The sequence below is a fragment of the Embiotoca jacksoni genome, unplaced genomic scaffold, assembly GCF_022577435.1.
Source record: "Embiotoca jacksoni isolate LCO1_2020_lvr unplaced genomic scaffold, fEmbJac1.0.p SCAF_20, whole genome shotgun sequence".
Classification (NCBI taxonomy): Eukaryota; Metazoa; Chordata; class Actinopteri; family Embiotocidae; genus Embiotoca; species Embiotoca jacksoni.
In genome coordinates this window covers 8,929,456-8,948,250 of record NW_027185341.1, presented here as the reverse complement: position 1 = coordinate 8,948,250, position 18,795 = coordinate 8,929,456, and the positions used below count along the sequence as shown (strand labels likewise).

The following is an 18,795-nucleotide window of genomic DNA, read 5'->3' as shown; positions in this document are numbered from 1 at the left end:
GGATTCAGGTAGGCGGTGGTGGAGGTGGAGAGGTCCGGGGTGACTGTGGAGCAGACGAGAGGGAAGCACGGTGCAGAGACAGCTGAGTGGAGGATGGCAGAGCGGACAGAGGCTGGCTGGCGTGGAGGTGCTGACGGACGGGCTGGAGATCCTGAACACAACAAATCAGAGTTAACTTCCAAATCAACTCGAGAAATAACTTAGAACGGTATCAGACTACACGATATATTTATCTTTCATGATGGTAACTATGTTTTTTATTAGGCCATCACAGTGCCACAAGATCTTGCAGCGTCTTTGTCGGGAGACTAGCAACACCACGGCAACCACCAGCATGACCCGAACCAATCATCGTTCATGTTCGTGTGCGAGTTCCTGGATCGTCGGGGAGGAGGGTCAAGAAGTTGTCAAACATGGCTATCCTTCACCAGGTTGCGGAAGTGCCTCTGCAATTTCTCGCCAACGTTTTAACTTTGTTTACTCCGTCGTGGTACTCTCTCTCTTGAGGAAATGGCGAAAAGGCAGGGGTATTGTTGCCACGGCTCAACAAACAGTTTCTCCGTTCCTTGGTTCCACCTGACGGCAACACTTTCTCTTCACCGTGTTTATAAATGCCCGTGAGAACGCACTCTGCCATCCTATTGGTCAACGTCGCGGAACACAGCGTAGGACATGTCAAACTAGGAAGGTAAAAAAAAAAATTTAAAAAATGGTGGCAATGACTAAATCGGGCTGAATTCAGGTAGTCTGATCCCAGCATTAGTGGCCTTATACTTGTTCACCAGTGAGGTTGAACGGACGATTTGGTGAACAGTAGATATGCCCTGAGATGACTTATGTTGGGATTCGGCTCTATATAAATGTAACTGAATTGAACTGAAAATTTTTACTTGCTTGCTATATAACATTATTGCGTTTATGATTTTTACTCCAACCAACCACCAGGGTGCGATCAAGATACCTTTGCCAATGAGCAGCTGTCATTTCCTTCATCTATGGCTTAAATGCCCTCTGAGCACTTCGAATTTCATTGCATTGCTGTTTTTAAATGTCCGTACTTTTTCAGAAACTTTTTCACTTGAATTCATCTTGTCACTTTTTCACTGTCGACACACTAAAAAACTGCACAATTAGTGACATATTTCAGTGCACTTGACCACTAAGGGTGCTTGAAAGTAGACAATAGCGTGATGATGGCTGCCTGTTGAAGCTGCATTTGTCTTTAATAAAAGAAGATTTAAAAAAAAAAAAAATCACTTGACTCATAAATGTAACATGATTGAGATGAGATAAAACCATTTTTTAAATTGTAATTTAATAAAGACTGATAACTGGATAATTAGATCATAGATGTTTGAGACGGAATGTTTGCCCTCAGTGTGATAAATAACGATACAGTGAATTTTACGCACTTTAACAGTGTTGCATGGTGTGAGTATGAATAAAACAGCCTTTATCTCCTGAGACATGTGCACTATCAAACATGTGCGCTTGCCAATGCTTTGTCTTGTCATCCAGTGATGTTATTATTCATCTGCGTTTTCCGATCGAAATTCTTTCAGATAACAATATTTGACGAGACATTCTACAGAAGAATTCCTGCGTTGCTTCTTCCTCATTGTTCTGTGCTATTTGACCCTGGCCTTCCTCTACCCCCTCTGATGCTGCCGCACAGTGTTGACACTTTTGCCAATAGGAATGGTGATGATGATGATGATGATGATGATGATGATGATAATGAAAACTTGTGTGCTCAGACTGACTCACAATGGATCTGCAGTGTGTAAAAGTACATTAACGATTTTATTTGACTGTTTGACAAATTTCATGATGAGAAATACAAATGTTAGTCTTCAGCTAATAGGGACGGCGATGCATGTTAAACATTGTAATTATGTAATTCCATAATGAATGTAGGCAGGCCTGGAGGCCATGGTGTTACTGTGTATAAGGGCAGTGTTACAGTGCCCTGCCGTGTGTCCTTGACTCCCTACACACTCTCTCTCTCAGATGAATGCAAGACATTCTCTACCATCTCTGACTTTCACAGGATACAGTATACAGGATTATTGCTGGTAGCGAGTAGCCGGCACGTCACACGGAAGAAAAAAAAAAGTACTGGACACTGCGTCTCCTACTGTTCTCATGGGAAAGTGGTTGGGAACTTGTAAACGCAGGTGCAAATAACGTCGAATTAAAACCACCCTGACAACAAAGTGTCTGCGTTGTTTGGAGCTGCAGGGTGTCGTCGCTCTCGGAGCATGTTGTATTTATTTGCTGTTGCACGAGTGCACTTGAGTGTAGAATCCTTTTAGCGTTAAAGGGGTATAATCTGCCAATTTGTGCTACAAGCATCCACTGTGTGTTGCAACAGCATGTTAAATGCTTTCATTGGCGCAGTAAAATGGGCTCAAGGGTACTGTGGAGGAAACTTTGTGATTTTAGTGCACTTTTTAGGTCCCCGTCATTTATGTAAATGTATTAAGGCGTATGGGCTTCCCGGTGCAAATAGATCAGACTTTTCTTCCTTGGTGGTACCAATTAGATGTTTAACCTGTTAATCTGTTTAAACATCAGATGGGTATCATTTCCTGTTTAAACAACCATGAAAACTTTGTTTTTCTCAGGACATTGAAGGCTGTTTCAATATTTTTTTCTCTGATGAACATTATTTCTGTTTGGATGAAGATCTGAACTGAACTTCTGTGTTCATTTTGCGGACTGGAAACTTTTCGGATCACATCTGTGTTCTGCAAAATAGATGGAAATTGCAGATACATGCATACAGAAGTAAGACTTTTGCTGTTTTGTGCCCTCGGCGATGCTGACAGATTGACAACTGCTGCATAACACTTAAAGATGTCTAGTATTTGACGAACAGACGCTTTTCCTGCAGAAGTGCACATTGCAGTGTGCCTCAGGGGTTCAAACTTTACAGCAGTGTCTGCATGTGTTAACTGGCCTTTGTCTGAGGTAAATAGCAGATGGCTATTCATGAAAATGTTGACAATATAGTGAACATATATAGAAGAAATGAGAAGCAATGCACAAATGTCTTTAGTTTATGTTTGTTTTTTATTACATTTTCAGATTCTATTTGACTTCATTGCAAAAAAAATTCACACCAACAATAAATATACATTCACAATAAAAATAGTCCAGATTGCCACAAAGCATTCAAGTTATATTATAAAATCTATAAGATGTAAACAACATTATTTTTCTCCCATCATTGCACCACCTGAGCCAAGAGTCAGTTTTCTCTCCCCTCTGATATCTGTAAAAGGCATAACGTCAACAAAACACATTTTACGCATCGAGGCACGAGTCTCACAAGGTATGAAGCCACGTCACACACTGGGCTCTGATTGACAGAACAAGCTAACATTGTCAAATGTCTCGTCGGCGTGTGGTTTTTTTTGTTTGTTTGTTTTTTGTTTTTTTTGGGCTGTTTAAGCAGATTCGCGTGTCCAGTCCTTTTGAAACGGCGCTGCGCCAGAGCGCGCGGCGGCGGCGGCCCCGGCGTCTCCACACCTCCAGGTGTCAGTTTGAGCGCAGCCGACCGCGTAGGTCGCTTCTCAAGCTGACGCACCAAGCTCCTTCTCTTTTTAAAGATTTGTCTTGAGTATGCACCTCACAGTCTGCTTAACTGATCACGCATCTCTCTTTGTCTTTACCCTGACCACCTCCGATAGCCTTCTCTTTAATGTACATGAGGTCGCTGTGCACGCTGGGTCTCCGGGCGCATGGAGTGACCACGCCGTACGCTTCCCCAATGTCCTTCATCTTCTTGTTTTTCAGTGACTTTCTGTGCAGCATGTCGCAGTACTGCACGGACACTTTCCGGTGAAGGTCGGGGCTCATTTCGTGAGGTAGTTTGGCCAAGGTAAACAGAGTCTGAAACATCTTATCCACGTTCTCGTTGCGCTTGGCGGAGATCTCGAAGTACGCGCACTTATCGTCTCCGGCCACCAGCTGCTCGATCTCCTCCTGCTGCACCTCCCGGTGGAAGTCTCTGTCACCCTTGTTCCCGCAGATGACCAGAGGCACGTCGATGTTTTCTTTGATCTTGTTTTTCAGGCACGACTTGGTCTCGTAGATCTGCCGCTTGAGTCGCTGCACCTCCTGGAAGGAGTCTCGGTTGTCCAAGCTGAAGACGAGGATGAACACGTCACCTGGAAGGAGAGAAGAATGCTTTGGTTAACTTTCTGAAAGATGCACTCGATATGTGCACAAATCAATGCAGCTTAAAAAGCACCGGTGCACCCTGCTGCGTACACAATGATCGCATTTTTGCAGCCTTTTGCAAAACAATCTCCGCGTTCTGATTTTTCATAACTATTCCATCTGGTAAAACAGACTGAGGATAAGTACCTGTCAGTATTGAAAGTCTCCTCATGGCGGGGAAAGGGTGATTCCCCGATGTATCCAGTATGTCCAGCTGGTATACGTCTCCCTTGATGCTGTACAATTTCCTGTGAAAGTCCTCGATGGTCGGCGTGTACTGCTCTTCGAATCTCCCGTTCAGGAACCGCGACACGATGGCTGTTTTCCCAACTTTGGTGGAGCCCAAAATCACCATTCTGTAGCAGTTCTTTGCCGGGATGTCAAAATCGCTCTCTGAGGGCGACATTTTCTTAATCATCTTTAAACGTGGGGTGCGTGGACTGCTTCTCCTTTGGATGCAATGTGCGTTATGTGCGTAAAAGTCGAATGGAAGCAGCGTAAAGGCTCGTACCCTGTTGCTCTTGAGATGCGTTGCTATGCTGTCTGAACTCCGGGCTGGAGCCGTGTATTTAAGCTTGCGGCGGGCCCCTCCCCCTGCTGGCGTCACAGCTCAGCGATTCGGTACTCGGTGGTCTGTGCAGCGCAGGGAGAAGCGGACCAAACTCCCACTGGTGCGTCATGTGTCATTTTCTTCAGAAGATACGACGGGAGTGCTGGAAAACAGTAACAAACAGATCCTCCAAAGCCAGAACATTATAATATGATTGAGATGGGACAAGGCGACTGATGCTGTGCGTACCAGAGAAATAATGACTTTCACAGAATGTTACCGAGTTACTAATTAACGCATCTCCCGTCGATTAGCCGGTTTGGGGACACTGTGTGAACATTAGACAGAATGTTAAACTATGAAAACCGACAGCGGTTACATGTTTTTCTAGAATAAGACAAGTCTAATTTTTTTTTTTCAGACTGAAACACAAACTGTTTTCAGAGTATTATCAGGCTTGCAAAAGAAAGAGAAAAAAATAGCATCAGAGTAATTTAAGTACCTAAACGTCCTACAAGATTCTTCTATAGTTGTTTATTTACCACAAAGTCTCATTCATTCATGCATTCATTCACATCCTCAGTCATGGCAGCAGCTGCTAATTCATGATCCAAGATTAAAAGGCTGCAGTTACCAAAGTGACCAAAAGGGGGCAATCGGGTTACGATTTTATCACTGCAGTGGGGGGAAAAGTCATTGTCAGTGTTTATGTGCAAGTGTCAGCATATTGGCAGTCTCCATCTGTTTGTCTAATTGTCTGCCGACAGGAGGATTTTTTTTTTTTTAATCGCAGCTGGCAAATTTAAAACAGGATTCAGGTTCATCTGCAATGAACAACAACAGTGATTATAGAGAGAAGTGTGTGTGTGTGTGTGTGTGTGTGTGTGTTGGGTTGAACTGCAGACAGTTAATTCAAATTTGTTGATTAAAAAATGAGTTTGCTTCTAGGCACGTGCTTCATTCAGTCAGGTGTGAATGAAGAGTGACACAGAATCATGAAAACGGAGACATTTTCAAGTTACATTACATTTCATTTAGCTGATGCTTTTATCCAAAGCGACTTACAATAAGTGACATTGTGTGAAACGGTAGTGCAGCAGTGACTCTGCATTTTTGACTTGAGCAGTTTGTTTCTCCGCTCCGTGGAGAAAGTCTGTGACTGAAATGAACAACAACAGAATGATCTGAGCCACCAGGGATGTCCAGGGCTGCACAGGTAGAGGTGGGTAATGGTTGGGAGTGGAGGGTTTACTGGAGTTGTTTTTCCACCATAAGTTCCAGGAACTTTTAAACATGCTACAAACAAAATCTCGTGATATTCCACAACTTGGCCCCCCCACAAAAAATGACCAATCCCCACACTTTCCATGTCTGAAATTCACTTTTTATAATTCCCTGATATTCCAGAAATTGTATGACCAGTGGGAAGCCTGGCAGATAAGCAGAGCAGAACCAATCGACATTAGATATTTAGCCTGAACTGATCAAAAAATTCTGATGTTATTTGATCTTAACTTGTCACGTGAAGTGGATTCAGGTTGTTTTGACCTTCTGTCTCACCTAAGCGGCAACCAACAGTCACATCACCCATTGGTTTGTCAACAGCCCTTAAAAAGCCTCGAGTTTGGATTTTGGCCAGAGCCTTCTTGCTAGTCTGAACCAGTTTGGTGCCACAAGTGACAATATTTGGACAAACTGCAGCGAGCAGTGGATCTGACTCGATCTGATTGGATACCTGACTGTACTACGGGACGTAGTATAGTCAGGTATCGCCCATCGATAGCCGTAACCTGACTGCACCACAGGCCTGTCAGTCAAACAAACACAGCTTTTTGAAGCTTATTTTATAATAAATGACGTGATTACATTCAGAATGACAGCCAGAAAATTAATAAGAAGACTTGAGCTAACAGCACCATAAGAACTGGTGGAGAAATGTTATTGACGAGAATGTCATAAGAGAAGTTGAATGGGAGTCTTTGGAGCTGGAAGCTTTTTGGAGCCGACCTCGAGCGAGGCAAAACAAACGGAGCAAATATAACAGCAAGCAAATACAACTTCTGCCGGGCAGCTCCTAAAAGACATCAAGAGAAACAAATTAGGCATCGAAATTCAATTTGTGAGGTGAGCAGAAAAACCCGGACGGCATTCACACCTGCTTTTCATCCGGATGACTCAAATGTAAACCGAGGAAGCAAAGAAATACCAAAATCCACATGCACTGCACCTGCAGTGTTGATTTAACCTGTGCAGGTGTTCACAGTCCCATTTAGACACGTTACAGCAAGTCTAATGCGTCAACATATAAAATCTGCTCTCATGAAAATGCACTTTATTATGCAGGTGTAACCATAAAGCACTTGCATCGCGCATAAAGCAGCTTATAGCGTAAATAATTCATGCCTCTCATTGTTACTGTTAAATGTCTATGTATGTCAGTAGCCTATTGTTTTGTGTGTTTGTCCGCAATTGGTATAATTAAAACAATGAAATGATAATTAGTTCTCGTGCCCTTTTTGAGAAATCATTGCCCTGCAATTTTCCTAGAATATTGTTGTTTGTGTCTGTCACAAGGCTCACAACCTTCCTGGAACTAACAATAATTCACTTTGGTTTAATAACCATGTCTATAATTGAATCTTTCCACATAAAATTGCTGTGATTGACTAGTTTGAATCCTCACAAACACGCAGTCCCAAAATCCTGCAGCCTTTGCAAAACAAAACAAAAGATGTCTGCTTGTATCTGCTTTTATGTCTTTGTGCATATGACATTCTGATCTAGATGTCAATGATGGCTTTAGAGTCAAGGAAACATGGAAAAAAAATGGATTTTCATCCTGTGGGAAAGTTGAAAATCTGAACCAAATCCAATCCGATAGTTTGAGATATTTTAGTCTGAACCAAAATGTTGGACGAGCCAACCAGGCTGAACCAGTGACTCCGATTATAAAAGTGGACTTTGCTTCCATGTCTGAAAAATGAGGAACACAGAAGAACCATGAAGTGCAATACTACCGAGTGCCACTGGGGGTTGGCTCCAAAAAGCCTCTGGCTCCACAAACTCCCATTGAACTTTTCCCCACAAGTCGTAATGGTGTCATTCGCCATCTGAAAACAATCCCACCATTAAATAGATATTATACCTTAAAAAACAGTATGTTTTGGGGTGGAGTGGGGGGTGGGGGGATGGGGGTGGGTCTATTATCTCCAGAGCGACTTTAGACAGATTTAATGTTCTTACATTTAACCAAAACCACGATCTTTTCCTAACCCAAACCACGGTGCTGGATGTAAAACTGTGTATATTTTGAGAGAGCTGTGCGTTTTGTACACCGGCCATCCACCCCAACCACCTCCTGCTGACCCCGATCCAGTTCATAATAATGTGGTGCTTCATCCATTGAAAGAAAAAGCCTCTTTATATAATCCATGCAGTGAACTGATTATATAGAAACCAAACATGTGGTGAGAAAAAATAAATAAATAGTGGTATGTAAATGTGATTTCTAGGAGACAGGGTTACCAAACCTTGTGCTGTCCTGGCAAAAGTCTATGCAGGTTTTGAGTGGAGAAGGTATGGACTTTAAATTCATCACGTATTCTCAATTGCTCAAAAAAATGCTGAAGACTTCAGCGGTCTCGTAGCACTTAAGCCACTTGTCTCTGAAATCAATCAGGCAGTAGAAGTGGGTTTCAGGCTGTGCGATGCTTTCGCTTCTGATGCAAGTAACAGCTCGCTGCAGGAAAAAAAAGAAAAGAAAAATGGAGCGTTCGAGACCACTCACTGGAATTGCTGCTATTCTTGCTCACTCAGGCTTCATTTTACACCTTCAGTGGAAAGAAAGGAGGTCTGATGCTTTAGGTTGGAGGCAAAAGTGAAACCAGAGACAAAACTGCCGTATTCTGAGGCTAAATGTATTACAATCATTACATTTCAACCCTTGTTTGCTCAGTATTTAAAAACATATGATTTAGCCAACCTGGTGATATTAAGGTAATTATTACTATTTCCATACCACTTCGTATACCATTCGAACGAAACGCTTAGTGAAATAGTTGCAAGATGAGGAGGCGAACTCCTTTTAATGTTGTAGAAATTGAATAATAAAATTGTTCACAGCGAGACTGCCTTTATTGTCCTGACTGTGTTTGGTGCTGACCACTTTGTCACTCTTGGGTGCCATAGAAAAAAAACAAAGGGAAAGTGTTGCATAATGCCCGCTGGATTTTTCTTTTCTCCTTTTTCAATCTATTATTTTTTTTTAAAGAACAGTCTTAATAGCCCGCTGTTTAACAAAATTGCCCTGTACTTATCCTAGAAAAAGGATGAGGTCACAGTCCCAAGGGAGGTAATAAAGAAATATTGCTGAAAGCAATCACAAAACTGTGCAGAATGCACAGTATGAGAGATGACGAGTTTGATTTGTTGTTTCTTAGTGTGGCAATTGTACAAAACAACACGTGATGCTATTCAAAATTAATCTCTGCAATACGTGACAAGTAGTGCCAGAACTGTGAAATGGCAAATATGTAGGGTCAACCACTGTGATGACAAGCTAACATCCAACCCAGGTTCCAAAAAAGTTGGGACGCAGGAGACCTCGACCTGTTGAGCAGCTGAAATCCTATATCTGGCAAGAACGGGACAACATTTGACCTTCAAAACTCCAGCAATTGGTCTCCTCAGTTCCCAAATGTTTACAGAGCGTTGTTAAAAACAAGAGTTGATGCAACACAGTGGTAAACATGCCCCTGTCCCAATTTTGAGTTGCGAGTTGCTGCCATTAAATTCAAAATGAGCATCATTTTTTCAGAGATTTTTACATTTTTTACTGCGTCAGAAATATTTGAGAAACTGGATTTGACAATAGTTGATAATGTATTTATTACTTTAGTCTAGTAAGGTCAACAATCAATTCCTGCTGTGTTCAATGGTCGTTCTCATTACTCATCTGAAGTGTTATAAAGTGTTTTCACGTTTCAGTCACAACATGATAAAAGGTTTCATAAAAGCCCTGTTAAGAAATGAAGGGCTTCTGTTTACTGAAATGCTGGAGGGCTTTTAATCTGAAGCGGATACAGAAAACTTTAGTTTGTATTAATGTGCAATGCAGTAACTTTAACAGGGCAAACGATAGCGGATCAAAACCATGTCAAAACTTTGACCATTTTATTTGTAATGTATTGGCTCTCTTGGATGACGGAGGCTTATGATTGGATCGTACTTTAAGAATACATTTCAACCAGATCAAGAGAACTGTGAACATTTTATATCCCTCACGTGAAGAAGAGGCGCTCTAGAAGCACTACACCTTTGGTCAGGGACTTAGTCAGTATGCTTCATTCTCTTGGGATCACAAATGGCAGCACAGCATTTCTTGGGTCTGTCCACAGATAGGTGGCCATTAAGTAAGTAAGCTACTTATAATCACAAATCCATCAAACTTTTCATTTATTACAGGAGTTTCAGGAGTGTTTTGTTCCTACAATCCAGTCCTGCGTGACGCGATCATAAAGACAGTTAGGACTGACTTAATTTGCCTGTTTATAAAGGAGGAATAGCCATGCATAAAATCCTCTGCACTAATTTTCCTGTAAAAGACAGTTATGCAAAGTGATCCCATTAATCGTCTTGATTCCATAAGACACAAAGAGACCAGTTCTTTGCACGCTGACTCATTCATTTATTACATAAAAAATAATGCCATTAACATCAAGTACATTACCAGGCAGTGTGTATTGTTCAGGCAGGAGAGATTTGCATAGGTGCATTGTGACACCACTACTGGTACAGACAATTAAAAGGAATAACGCCATATAGCTTATCATAAAAAACAGTAAAACTTCAGAAATCTGTGGAAACAACAATTACAGTGTTGAAGGCTGTCTTACATACTATGATTTTTTACAGTAAACAAACTGTTAACTTAGCCAGGGTTAACCTGAGCTAAATTGGCCCAGGGCTACGAATAGGCAGTGTGAAACGCCTATTATGTCTGTATGCGGACTATGGAGCTGGATCCTAGTTTAGCATTAAGCCCGGAAACTGTGAAAGTATTTATAATCGTGAATGAAACAAATGTGATACAACATGTTAAGTGACCTTTTAAAGCCAATACCAATATTACCCACAATGCAGATGGACTCAATTCACTTGAAAACAAATGTGTTTGTGTTTACCAAGTAGCGGCTAATGTAGCCTTGGGCTACATATACGGAGGAAGCTGCTGAGTTCTCGGAGGCTTATTTCTTTCTAATTCCACACACTCTGATTTTTTTCAGATAGCCTTCATCCCCAACTGACACTGATGCAAGTCACTTAAGGCAATTTACGTGACTTCCAACAGCTCCAACCACAAAAAGCTTCATACAACTTCTCTCATAAACGCAGTAGAAACATCCAAGACTTGTAAATGGGAGTTCAATGTGTAAAATTGGTGAAATTCCTCTTTAACATGCAAACATTGTATAAATATTCTCATCTCAAAAATAAACTCAACATTCACACAGTCACAGTGTCACAGTCATGTGGTTTGGAATTGCATTTGGAAAATGGCTCCATGCAGCTTTCTCAAAAGTTAAAACTAAATTGGACGAGAACACTTTGATCTGAACATTTCTTTTGTATCGCCACTGGAGGTTGATCGATGACCGCGGCTGCTGCCCGGTCTGATTGTCTGCCCGTGTCCGTGTGGTTGAACGGGATTTCCTAAGTGGAACGAGCAGCAGGAAGTGTCCGGGAGGAAGGGCATTATTCATGCTTGCGGCTCTGACTCCTCTCCTCGTAGATCTGTTGGGTGAATGGTCTGTAAATACAGAAGAACAAACATGTAATGGGACAATAAATCGGAGACTGGAAAGCCGTACCACTCCGTGCCAGGAGCGTTTGTGTGTTGAGCCGTGAGAGAGCTTGAGTGTGTGTGTGTGTGTGTGTGTGTGAGTGTGTGTGTGTGTGTGTGTGTGTGTGTGTGTGTGTGTGTGTGTGTGTGCGCGTGTGCGTGAGAGTGTGTGTGACAGAACGACGCCTTGTGTGTCCACATGTTCCTCCACTCTGTTGCACAATTTGTGCACACAGGAGCTCCAGATCATTTCTTTCACTGCATTGACAGGTTAACACCAGACTTCTGCATCATTACACATGTTTGAAAAGTCTGCAGGAGAGAGACGGATGCAGGATGAGTCATAATATGTGCGAATATTGTATGAAGACAGTACCTCCTGTAACTTCTGGATCTTGGTTTGAGGGTATAGCTGCAAGCCGATTCAAATGTATTGACGTATTTGCAACCACAGCCAGTTTGAGATAAGGACGACAGTTCGTGTAAATGATGTATTCAGGAAGCTGGATGTGGTCGCCTCCTCAAAATGGAGGTCTGAGCTGTAACTCAAAAAAGCCAGGAGCCAAAGGGGAAGCCCCTCTGAAAACATCTGCCCACGCGGGAGGTTTTGTGTAAGGCAAAACAGTCAGGCAGCGCCAACGGGAGAGCCGGCAGCTGGCAGTGAGGGCGAAGGTGCAATCAGTGTGAAGGAAGCAGGGAGAAATGTAAACACAAGAGCATATCATTGAACTGCAATTGCTGCCTCACGCTTGTTTGCCTCTGCCAAGAGACTCGTACAGTGAATGTAATGAAGACGTGGAAGGAATTTATCAAATCTAATTGATTTGACTTTGTTAAGCTTTGAAATTCCCTGTGTTCACATGCTCGGCTAATAAAGCCGATCAGAGCTGACAGAATCTGCCAGCCGGAGCTGCCTACGGATGGAAAGTGGATTTTAGAATCAGAATTGCAGAAAACAATCCAAGTCGGTACAAAACAATGGAAATAGAAAAAAAAATAAAGTGTTTAAAGTGTAAAGTGTTGTGTCGTAGAACGGACATTTTTAGACGTGAGAGTAAACGATGCTTCAAATATGGATGTTGCTCCAAAGAAGGTACAAATTGTAAAACGTGGACGGTTCACACACAATACAAAATATATAATCACCATGGTTTTATGGTGGACATCCAAAATTAGTGTCACTAATTCAGTATCTGACCAAATGTGAAATATGGTCACAATCTCTCTTTCTGTTCCTGAGTTATGGCCAGAAAATGTTTTTTTTTTTGCGGAACATTATGACATCACAGTGAAGTAGACCTTTTGGATGTAAAAAAGTCAGAACTTTTAGCCTCTTTGATGTGTCTGAAACATAGTTATAATTACCATAGATATTCTTGGGTTATGGCCACAAACAGGTTCTCAGTCAGTCTGAGAATATTTTCAACAAACTTCCTGAATCCCTGAACATTTGAAGCCCAGTAACACTCTGAGACAGAAGCTTGTTCACACCAAGGACAGAAGCTGAACAGTGTCGTGTTCGCAGGTAAATGCAGAGAGAAATGCTCTGACTTGTATAATGGGGTCACAAAACAACCGCTTCACAAGCGCAGAAGAGCCAACTACTGAGGACAGGTGCTGAGTCAGCAGTCCGTCTCCATCTGAAGGACGAGGGGCACTCATCTGAGGACGGTAATGGACACATCTCCATTGGCTCGGACGGTAGAGTGGGTTGCACACATCCCCAGCTCCTCCTGTCCACATGCCTAAGTGTCCTTGAGCAAGACACTAAGTTGACACCCTAAGTTGCTCCCGATGGTGAACCATCGGTGTGTGAATGTGCTCCTGATGGCGGCGCCTTGCACGGTGATCTGTCTCATTAGTGTCAGGTCATTTTGAGGTCCAAGAGAACATTTGTGGCAAATTTGAAGAAATTCCCACAAGGTGTTCCTGAGATAGTGTTTATGAGAATGGGTCAGATGGACGAACTACCTGAGAACATCATGCTTTCAGCCACAGCTGTTGCTGCCATGGAGGCATGACAAGTAAAAGACCAATATTTAACATGATTGCACAAATAATTTGTTTGCTAAAGTTTGACTTTTGAGATGCATTTTTTTTTGCTTGAGTTTTATTTTCTCTAAAATTCTTATTTTTGTTTGATATTTAAGATTTTCTTTTATTGTTATTTTATTTACAAAGATTTAATTCCATATGGATGAACTACACGAGCTGGTTAGGGAACTGATATTCAGTAGCTACTGAAACCAGGACATGCTGGTACGACTCAACATTTCAGTATGAGGAGAGTCATAACTGGGATACTGTGCATGTGTGTAGTCAATCACTTTAACGATTTTTTTTTTTTTTACTATTTGATTTTAGCTTAGTTTTTAGATTTGTTTTATTGTCTATAGCTGCCGTATGAAAATAGAAAATGATCAATAAAGCATTAATCTATCTATAAAAGTAATGATGTACTGAGCATGTGCAATTTATTTGGGCACTATACAGAAGATTATAGATGTATAGAAGAATATTATAGACCAAAGTTTCGATACAGGTTGCAGGTTATAGGTTTCTTAAAATCTCTAAAGAAATTGACCAACTTCAGTGCAGGCATGTATAGGATAAAAAACACAATTCAAATCAATACTGGATTATAAAATATGATTATGACAGCAATGAGTTAAAGTCAGATGCTGGTGTTTGCGTTGTCACCTCAGAACAGGACATACGGAGATGTTTCATGGAGATTTATGGAGAATCAGAAATCTGAATTAAAATGCACGTCGGGGAACCAAATATAGTACGACTTTTTTTGTTGTCACATTTTAGACAACATGCTATAGAATGACTTTTTAAAAAAAAATCATATTTCTACCTACATGACTTTTTATGATTGCATGTTCTTGCTTGAATGTAATGTTTTACATTATGGACTACATGCATAAGTAAGCAATCCATATTATGGACGACATACTTTACGGTTAAATTCCACATAGAACGTCCAGGGCGGGAATCGACCCCGGGACCTTCGGACTGAGAGACAACAACGCTGACAACTGCACCACTATGCTGGCTTCCATTATATGAACGAAAGTCATGCTTATAGCATGTCTTCAGGAATAGCAAAAAAATTCATACTATGGCACGTCCTTCGAAATATTTTCACATTTTGAACGACATGCGAAATATGATGACATAGCATGACTTTTTTTTTTTTTTATCACATTTTGGAAGACATGCTATAGTATGACTTTTGTCGTCCAAAATGTGAAAAAAAAAGTCATACTATAGCATGTCTGAAATATGGAAAAAAACTTAATATTTTGGACGACATACTTTGGATATTTTGGATGACTTTTTTATAACTTTTTGGAGTATGACCTTTTTCTAAACTGACATGCATGCCTCAACTTCTCACTGTGAGGCAACTGCTGTAAGCAGTGCCCCACTGTCATACTATAGCATGTTGTCCAAAATATGAAAAAAAAAAAAGTGTCTTTTGGGGGATTTTTATTTTGGTTGACCTTTGGTTTGGTATTAGTATGACGGCATGTACAAACCCGAACCTGTGTAGATCCCCAAGAGGGATCTGCTCTCCGTGAACCATGTGGCTTATTAAGGGGACTCGCCCTCCCTGAACCATGTGTAATACCTTGAGCGGGGCTCGAACCCGTGTCTTTATGAGGTTGTTCCCAGCTCTGAAGTGACGTCGTAGACTGCTGGATTATCTTCTGCGCCGGAGAACGAGTCGCGGCAGGAGAAAGTGGTTCACGGAGTTCACTCAGAGCTTCCAGTGACTGAACCGACAGTCTGGTTAACTCAACACGTAAAAGATTCTACTTCACCAAGGCTGCTATTAATGGTTCAGATTCCACCTCGGCCTGTTGATGGTGATTCAACTTTTAGTAAAGTTGAAACGTTTGGAGACATTGAAAAAGTTTTGCATACACTACAGATTACAGGAAGATATTTAATATCACTGCAGACCCCTTGAAAACACGTATATCTGCTATCCAAAGAATGTCTGCGGCAATTTTGGTCGCATTTGAATGAATATTTATGGACGGTGGAGTTTTCAATTACATGCTATTGTAGGAGGGTTTTTAAAAAAAAATTTTTTTATACTTTAGACACTGCTGCCTCTCAGCTAGAAGGTTTGGGGTTTGTAATGACTTAAAAAAAAAAAAAAAATCATAAATCATTTTTTGAAGGACATCGGTGCTCGGGCCCTAATAATGTCCTCGCCAGCTGTTTGGTTGGTGTCATCTTTCACCACTGCATGACTAAAGCTGCTATGCATCTGAACTCTCTAGACACCGTGTGGTTTCTGCATCAATCCCATCGGCATTTTTTTTATCCATCCCAGTCTCTGTGTGAAGTAATATCCAACCAGACGCCAGACTTTCTGCACTGTTTGACTAAATGAGATCATTCAGAATCGGGGCCAGAGGCAGAAGACAAATATAGCGTATGGATCTTTTCCCAGTCGCAGTGTGTGGTAAAATCTGCCACCTTGAATTCACATGTCCAGGCTAAAAGACACAACGGAGGATCGTCACCGCCGGAAATTGCGGCACCGTGATGTACGCTGGCGCTAAGGAGCACTTACACACATGTTCAGACTGGCCAAGGCTAACATGGCGTTTCTCTTTCAGTTCTTAAGTGACAAGTAATGCCGCTCTGAAAGACTCAGGGAGACGTAGGTGGCCGAATCTTTTCTAGCCAGCACTGGGTGGCTTTTGGAGCAGCATGTGGATGAGAAGATGTGAATGAAACAACCACAAAAACCTCCAGGGACTGAGGTAGGAAAAAGGACAAAGGGGCTCATTGGATGTCGAGTTCTGTTGAGTGTTTCGGTCGCTGAACACTCATTTTCCATTCGAATGCCTCTTCATTGTGGCTGTGAGTATATTTGCTGAGGTTCACGCACGTGTTTCGGTCCGTGTGAACCTTTTGTTTGTCGTTTTTGTTTGTTCTCATTGTACAACTCCGTTTCCCAAAACGTTAGGATGCTGTGTAATATATAAATAAAAACAGAATGCAACACATGCAATGCAAAATCCTGTAAACACATTTAATTACAATTAGACCAAAGACAACATATCAAATGTTGAAAATGAGAAATTTGATTGTTTTGTTTTTTTAATTACTTTTTTTGGAAACAGGGTTGTGGGTTCTCAGTAAGTTGTGACGTGTTAAGGTGCATCTGTGCATTTAATTATTCACCTCAATGATGCTATGTGACATGTAACACAAAAAAAAAGGTGTATTTCTGTGTGTCTGCCGGTGTGTATTTATCCATGCATGCGTCTGTGCGGGCAGATGTCCAAAAGTAGGTCGCTCGTAACTGTTTTTCAGGCCTTATCTCGTCATCGCCAAGGACGAGCATCGGAAAAAGGATGCGAGGGAGAAAAGGGCCGACCAACGAGGCTTTTAATGTGTGAAAAAAAAAGAAAAAAAGAAGTCCATTTTGTTTAATCAAGCTCCTCTGGCCATTGCGCAGTTTTGCTTTTTGCAGAACTAATGAATGGTGTCCTGAATAATTGCAGATGACGTTTGAGACAAAAACACAAGACGGGAGTAAGAGGGATGGGATGAGAGATGTTTCATTGTGATACCCGAGTGGTTTGTATGAGATGTTCCCATTTACATGCGTCGATGACTTACTGCAAGCCACAAATAAAACAATAACTGAATAAGATCTCATTTTAAAACTCGTAAAATATGTATTTACTGTATTTACTGAATTGGTTATATGGATTGTGACATTTCTTCAGCCAACATCTACGGGAAGATTTAGAAGTTTGACCACCAATCAGTCCAGAAACCACTCATGTAACATGAAGGTTACACCCACATTCACAGCACATAATGGCATTTTTATAAATGTCGACAACTTCTTGTTCTCAGAACCTATAAATTGGTCGAACGAAGAAGGACTTACCCCTCAAACCTTATCGCCACCTTGTAAGCGACGGCTACTACGGCAGTCAGGAGTAGACCGACAGGACTGGCACCACTGGAGAGAGAACGAAAGAGGAAAGAAAAGAAAGAGTGAGACACAAAGGTTGGATTACAAATACAATATGTACTAGATATGTGGACCATTACTCAAGAGATCAGCCACTCCAGTGTAAAGATGTGAAGTGTGTAATGACATGGAGCTGCACTGCGATTTGTGTAAATACACTTCTCGTCTCGTTACCTGGTGAAATCTACCATTGCCTATTTTCTCATTAGGCTAAAGTAGAACACGAATAGAAATCAGTACAACAGCATGTTGTGGGGAAGCTGAACAGGACTATCTGTTGAGGCTTATAACATTGTCCACCTTGACCTAGTTAAAGAGGCAGCAGGTAAATTTGGTTCAGAAAAAAAGAAATTGCACTTCGTTATACAACTTTGAATTTTGTCCTTTGGTTCAATTCAATAACATTTAAACAATGACTTGTATTGAATTTTATACTTAACGTTTTGTGGAAACTGTGCTCTGGAGCAGTAGTGAAAAGGTAAACATTGTGAGCTTTTTAGCTACTGAATGGTGAGTTTGTTGATAAACTGGAGGGATGAAGAAAACTTTGGTAAAGATAAGTTTGAAGATGATTCCCTGCCTCAAGAGGGAAAGTTCACAAAGTAAAAACAATTTTCTATTAGCATGTCTCAAAATCTATTGGACTGATTTGCCGTGTGAACTTTGATACAGACGTTCATGTTCCTTTCAGGATAAATTTTGAGAATCTTGGTGAACCTTTCACATCTTATCTAGCACCATAATGGGATCAAATTTATAAGCAATAAATTAGCACAAAATTCAGGCTGCATTTTGAGAATCCCAGGCCATTAATTTTGTAGGTATTTGGTTACATAGCAAAGTATTGACCAGATTGAAAATTTGATGTTGTGATTGCGACAGATCAAAAGAGGTATTACCATTCATCCAGTGGGGAACATGTATGCACGTATAATGTTGTGGCAGTCCTTCTAACGATTGTTGACACAGAGTCAGGGCATTTCTAAGTCATTAAGATACATCATCTGGGGATCATGAATGCCTGAACAAAGTGCATAATAAAGTGCAGCATAATTTGGATGAACAAATCCTTAGACAAAGAGCAGGTCCAAAATGCTTGTTTTGTTAGTTAGTCTATAATGCTAATAATCTTTAGTCTAACCTAAAATCACAGACTGT

The 18,795-nt window shown here is 41.2% G+C and overlaps 2 protein-coding genes across 3 annotated transcripts in view; both read right to left on the bottom strand.

Annotated features, from left to right (window-relative positions):
* Positions 1–3,062: 3,062 nt before the first annotated feature.
* Positions 3,063–4,758, bottom strand: LOC138202267 (dexamethasone-induced Ras-related protein 1-like). The gene is made up of 2 exons (XM_069156141.1): positions 4,375–4,758; positions 3,063–4,175 (listed from the first exon to the last, which is right to left on the bottom strand). The coding sequence occupies exons 1-2, from the start codon at positions 4,643–4,645 to the stop codon at positions 3,646–3,648; spliced, it is 801 nt and encodes a 266-aa protein (XP_069012242.1). The 5' UTR covers positions 4,646–4,758; the 3' UTR covers positions 3,063–3,645.
* Positions 4,759–10,439: 5,681 nt separating this feature from the next.
* pemt (phosphatidylethanolamine N-methyltransferase) overlaps positions 10,440–18,795 on the bottom strand; it is a 59,916-nt gene continuing 51,560 nt past the window's right edge. Inside the window, exons 6-7 of one of the 2 annotated variants that reach the window (XM_069156140.1) lie at positions 17,551–17,625; positions 10,440–11,585 (exon numbers count right to left, since the gene is read on the bottom strand). In XM_069156140.1, the coding sequence (XP_069012241.1) occupies positions 11,531–11,585; positions 17,551–17,625 (130 nt within the window). In that variant the 3' untranslated portion in view covers positions 10,440–11,530. Of the gene's footprint in view, positions 11,586–14,937; positions 17,037–17,550; positions 17,626–18,795 lie in introns of those variants that run through there. The other variant, XM_069156139.1, reaches the window with a different exon arrangement.

Bases quoted from the DNA above. Each gene is read 5' to 3' on its own strand.
- LOC138202267 (XM_069156141.1), bottom strand. From the start codon at position 4,645: ATGATTAAGAAAATGTCGCCCTCAGAGAGCGATTTTGACATCCCGGCA. The intron at 4,176-4,374 runs GTACTTATCCTC...CTCTCCTTCCAG, and splicing joins GAGACTTTCAATACTGACAG to GTGACGTGTTCATCCTCGTC.